Consider the following 6,000-nt stretch of genomic DNA (forward strand, 5'->3'; position numbering starts at 1 on the left):
TTGGGGAAGAGTATGAAGTGATTCCATTATTTAAGGTGTGCCTGCCTGGCAGCATTTATATAATAATATTGGATATAGCAGAGGGCTGAAAAAAAATCCTTCCACACAAAAACATTGATGTAGGCAAAAATGGATGCAGACACAGAGAACCTTTGTTAAATGTCTTCCTCACATATAGATTATGAGATTTTTTCTTTCTTATTTTCATGAATTTGTTCATTCTTGACTGATATTACTAAACCTATACCTGGCACGTATTGACTGAGCAGTGATACAAATGGTACATGTAGCCGCTGAGTCTACTGTGTAGTGGGATCTGGATTGAAAGCCTTATTGTTTTTCACGGCATAAGGTATTGTATTTTAGCTTCCTACTGTATGTCCTACACAAACATTAAATTCCCATTGACAATGAATGGAGAATTTTATGTTATAGTGTACATCATAGTCAAATTACGTAAAATGTTACGTTATAGAACATTGATGACGAAGGTGAGAGTGAGGACGCAAATTATGATTGGCCGGAATAAGATAATGTATGATAATGCACGATGATAAGAGCGCCCCTCACTTCACACTTCTCTTCTCCTTCCACATTTACTTTGTGGAAGGAACTTAAAATAACAAAAATAAGAAAAGTCATCAGATTCCTCTATTATAAATAACCCCCTATTGGTTTGGATAGTTGTAATTATTGCCTCTGGACGGTAACTGGAAGGCTCGCCCACGCTCGCCCTAATTTCTTCCGCCGACCGCTCGCCGAGCGGTCGGCGGAAGAAATTAGGGCGAGCGTGTGGGCTCGGTGGGGCAGGTCTTGTATTCTTGTATTTGTTTTACTGAGGATAAGATTATAAATAAGTTTAGGGTTATAGGCATAGTTTATTGAGGTTACGTTTAGGAATACCAGGCAGAGACCATTCTGTACCGTTCTGCTGAGACAACTGTGTGGCAAGCGTTCTGGTATTCCTCTGGACAGTGAGAGAGAGAGAGAGACAGACAGACAGAGAGAGAGTGTCTGTCTGTCTGTCCGTGTGTGTGTGTGTGTGTGTGTGTGTGTGTGTGTGTGTGTGTGTGTGTGTGCACCGTGCGCCGTGCATGCGATGTGCGCGTGTGTGTGTGTGTGAGTGCGTGCGTGTGTGTGTGAGAGAGAGTGAGAGAGAGTGAGAAAGAGAGAGTACTTTTTAGTCTATGGTTTCCGGTGAAAGAACAGCATGATTGATAAGGTGTCAGTCTCCTTTTATTCGTAACATTGGATACGCTTTAGCTCCTATGAGTTTTGATCTAATTAAAAGCACCGCTTCATAGTTCATACATGGTTCAGCCATATCTGTTTTGTGTGATTATTTTCATGACGGTGCGTACTGCGTATACTCCTGTGTTGAAACCTGTCTTTTTACAATGTGTCTCTCTGTACACATTCACCCTGCACTCTCTGTGGTTCCTTTGTGGTTCCGGGGGTGATAATTATCAATGTACAGTTTGCTCATTATAGCTGTGAGTCTGGGGCTCTCTCTCTGTGTGAGTCTTTTCATGTTTCACGGTGCTAACGACCACCTGGAGGAGCGCTCTCTGGTCCCCGCCGGGACGAGACGATGTGAAACTATAGCACTATGCCCAACTTAAATCAGGAACACACTGCCAAGCAAAACAGTAGCGCTGCACTGGGAGACGGGGGAAATATGGCTCACAACACACAGCCGCCTTTATGTTACAGTAAGGAATCAGGCTCACAACAACCATAGAGAACCATTGTTGCTGCTCCTTCACAAACACATCAAGTTTTCTTTTTGGGGGGGGGCGTGGGGGAGTACTGGCTTGCATGGCTGCAACTCAGCAACGCTGCTATTCACTATGGTAATAAAAATGTCCATGTGTCTTTCTTATTCCCTCTTACTATCTCTCCCTCTTCTAGCTCTCTCTCTCCTTCTATCTCGTGACACACACAAACACACAAACACAGACACAACATGTGATGAGATGTCAAAACATACAGGCTGTCTTTGCATGTGTGACGGATTAAAAACTCAACTCCACGGAAAAACTAAACAATCGTGTTTACAGTGCATACAAAGGTCATCATTACTGGTTATTATTAGCATTTTGTAAATATATGACCATATATTTATCACATTTAAAATGGTGCAATATTCCAGAAGAAAATATAGACTGATTTACTATTACTATTTATTATAATAGAGACTGAATTATGGGGCTTATCCCGAAAAGGTAAACGCTGTTTTAATTTGAAAGACTTGATTAGACAGGAGTTGTTTGGTAGCTGTTTGCCCAGAAAGTGTAATCTTTGTGAACAACCTTGACACAGTTGCTTGCACTGATACATCTGAAAACGTACTGCAGTTGTGCGTGCGTGCGTGCGTGCGTGCGTGCGTGTGTGCGTGCGTGCGTGCGTGCGTGCGTGCGTGCATGTCTATACTGTAGATGTTACCTTTTTACCTTTCAGGTGTTCTCTGTGTGTTCATGAACTGGGTATTAACTACTGTTACTACCTCCGTTTTACTGAGAGCTTTCCACTCCACTGCATCTGATACTTTTCTTTTACTTGTGCTTGTCATTTTTTTGTCCGTTGCCCTCAAGTCAAAGCAGGGAATAGTAAGAGCAAAGAAGTCCAATACTTCTTTGCTCTACTATTTCTTTGTGAAGGCAGTGGAGCTTTCCAAAAATAAAAATGCTATATTTCAAATATTAGGCCATGAATATTAATTTGGACCTAATTATCACAATATGTAGGAATAAATTGCTTATTATTGATTTTTATCCCCCTCTCAATGCATTCCAAAGCATTGCTCTACTTTACTTGCTTCTTATTCAGAGAAATAGCTCGATATAATTTGATGAATTAGTTGTTATTAATTTTGCATACAATGACAGCAGGAATTTTGACAGAACACATATTCAAAACACAATGTATATGAATTTAATAGAACAAACTAAAACACATGTATTATTTTTTTTATAAGATGCCAGCTATTGAGTTAGAATAGACCCAGCAGCATGCCCTTTGCTCAATATGAATATGTGTTTTTAAATTAATCACATCAGTCAAGAGGAAATACACTTAACACATTTAAATAGGGCCATTATCTAAAGTGTATTCAAGGCTGCAACAATATAATTATTTAGCTGTTGTTATAAAGGAATGGTGCACATTCACTCTAAGTTACTCAATTGATTGTCATGCAGTTTTTTGCTTTGTGTTTCTAAAAAACACAACGTCTATTAAAAAAGCATGCATGTCAGAAGTTGAAAACGGTGCATTTAAACTGTGACATGACATTGTGTTTCGTAACTTACAATGATCTAGTCTCCATGCTGTCTTACACAGCAATATATACATGTGTGCATTCACAAGCTTAACATGAAGATGCCATCTTATTACCTAAATATTGAATTGTGCAACATAGGGATACTGTTTCCTGCTATTTTTACCACAAACTGCATGAAAACACAAACCACACAGAGTAGCTGACTTAAATCAAGCATAAAAAAGGCTTTTAGATGATGTTTGAGGAAAGACATTTTAAATGTGTGTGCGTGCGTAGAGAGAGAGAGAGAGACACGATATCAACCCTGCTGCCCCAGTTACTAGTCATATAGGAAATATGTCATTATTATTGTCATTATAGGATGACAACTCTTTATGACAATAGGTGCTGTAATACGTTTTGTAGCAAGTACATTATGGCCTAGAAACACATAAGTGCAGGTACAAAGGTAACAGTATAACAGTTTTTGTCACTTGATTTATACATTTAGTGAATAATCTAATTTGTTATTTACAATGACATGCAGTCCAGACGACTGGAAATGAAACTGAGTAAAATAATAGACAAAACAGACTAAAACAAACACCAGTACAAAATATGGAATTCCGATGGCCATAAAGCGGAGCGAGGAGCTAGGTGTGTAGCACACCCATGCGCGCGGCAGGACATTAACGGCAGGTTCTAAATGGTGCATTCACGAAGCCCCAGCAGGGACGTACTGCTCATACCGCGAGAGACGAGAGAGGGCAAAACAGAGTCGATATAGGCTTTGAGTTGCTCCTCACATCATCCTCTTCCACTCACCTGATATAGCAAAATCGTGACTGTTAATTCAACTCGGAAAGTATGAAAATGGACCCGTAAGGGCCTGAGAGTATATAGAAATGGAATGTTAAATTAAACACTCCTTCACATGCCCTCGCAGAGCTCGACGCAGGATAAATGGCTGCCCTGGCCTGCCACTCTGACTCTGACGGCGCTTTGCCACTGGCTCTTTTGGACTAAATAACCAGTTTCTCCATCTCCCTCTCTCTCTCTCTCTCTCTCTCTCTCTCTCTCTCTCTCTCTTTTCCTTCATCTCGCCCTTCTCCCTGCGGTGTTAAGCCGCCGCTGCCAGAGGGGAGAGGAGAGGGCCCTGACAGCCACGCCAAGGCTGACTCCACACTCACTCTGTCTCCCGAGACAAGACATACCACAAGGACAGAGACCCTGTCACACACACACACACACACACACACACACACACACACAAATACACACACATCACACCAGCACGGCCATTGGCGTGTCAGCAGTAACAAGGGACGTCATCGTGGACTGTGTGGCATTAGTTGAACAAGTGACAACAACAGTTTTCCGTCTCATGGTGACAGGATGAAGGACATACGAAGGGAAGGAAACAGTCAGTGTTTGCACTCACTCGAGAGAGACTTTGGCATTGTGCATACTCATACTATAGTATGAGTATGCAGTATGCACAAACATGCACGCGCACGCACACAAACATGCACACATGCACACACCGATATGCACAGATAGCTAGGATCTAACCAACACACAACTGGTCTTGTATCGACCAGCTCACTGAATATAGCAATGTCAAAATGAGTCGCACGCACATGCACACACTCACGTAGACACATTATACTCACACACACATGCCCTCCGTAAGTCTGTATTACACACACAAACATACACACACACACACACACACACACACACACACACACACACACACACACCAAATATCTTTTCTACAAGTTCCTGTATACGGGCAAAACTTTGATGTTGGACATCATCCGTTCCCTGTGACCCAAGACCATTTAAGATATACAGTGTACTGTATACTGTATGTACTACATATATACGAGCAGTGAGTGCATGTGTGAATCTGTGTTTGTGGCGCGTTTGTCGTGGCGCGGGTCATGTTGGCTTGCTGTCAGAACATTGCTATAAACTCAACATGAGATAAGTTAATCCCTCACTGTCAGACAACATGCATTATTCAACTCTATCTATTCAAATGAGCTTGTGTGTTTTGAATGTCACGCGGATACACTCAGAGTCAGACACATGTTTACAGCCACACACATGCACGCGCGCGTACGTACACACACACACACACACACACACACACACGCACGCGCGCACACACACACACACACACACACACACACACACACACACACACACACACACACACACACACACACACACACACACACACACACACACACACACACACACGTACCTTCATTGCTGGTGGATCCCGCTGAGCCCAGTGTCTGTAGTGATATAGTCCATAGCAGTATCGCTGCCAGCCCCGGATCTGAAGCCATGGTGCTCACTCACACACACTCGCACTCTGCCAGTGTCCCCCTCTTCCTCTCTCTCTCTTCCTCTCTCCTCTCGCTCCCTCGCTCTCCCTCTCTGCCACTCTCTGCCTCTCTCTGTGCCCCAGTGTGGAGACGTAGCGAGAGCCGGCGCGCGGAGAGTGTGTGTGTGTGTGCGAGTGTGTGTATGTGAGGGCTGCGAGCTCATTGGGTTAGAGTTAGAGACCGCTTCTGTGGCTCTCCATCAGTCTGTCGTCTCTCTCTCTCTCTCTCTCTCTCTCTCGCTCTATCTCTCTCTCTCTCTCTCTCTCTCTCTGACACTCACATACACTTATATACATATATGCATATACAGTAGGCGCTCTTACTCTTAGCCAGCTGAGG

The 6,000-nt window shown here is 42.9% G+C and overlaps 1 protein-coding gene across 1 annotated transcript in view; it reads right to left on the minus strand.

Moving 5' to 3' along the window:
- epha8 (eph receptor A8) overlaps positions 1-5,671 on the minus strand; it is a gene marked incomplete at its 3' end in the record, with an annotated part of 106,112 nt that extends 100,441 nt beyond the window's left edge. Inside the window, exon 1 of the mRNA XM_080786009.1 lies at positions 5,535-5,671. Within this exon, the coding sequence (XP_080642135.1) occupies positions 5,535-5,622 (88 nt within the window). The 5' untranslated portion in view covers positions 5,623-5,671. The remainder of the gene's footprint in view (positions 1-5,534) is intronic.
- Positions 5,672-6,000: the final 329 nt, after the last annotated feature.

Source organism: Protomyctophum bolini (genome assembly GCF_963924005.1).
Source record: "Protomyctophum bolini genome assembly, chromosome: 2".
Classification (NCBI taxonomy): Eukaryota; Metazoa; Chordata; class Actinopteri; order Myctophiformes; family Myctophidae; genus Protomyctophum; species Protomyctophum bolini.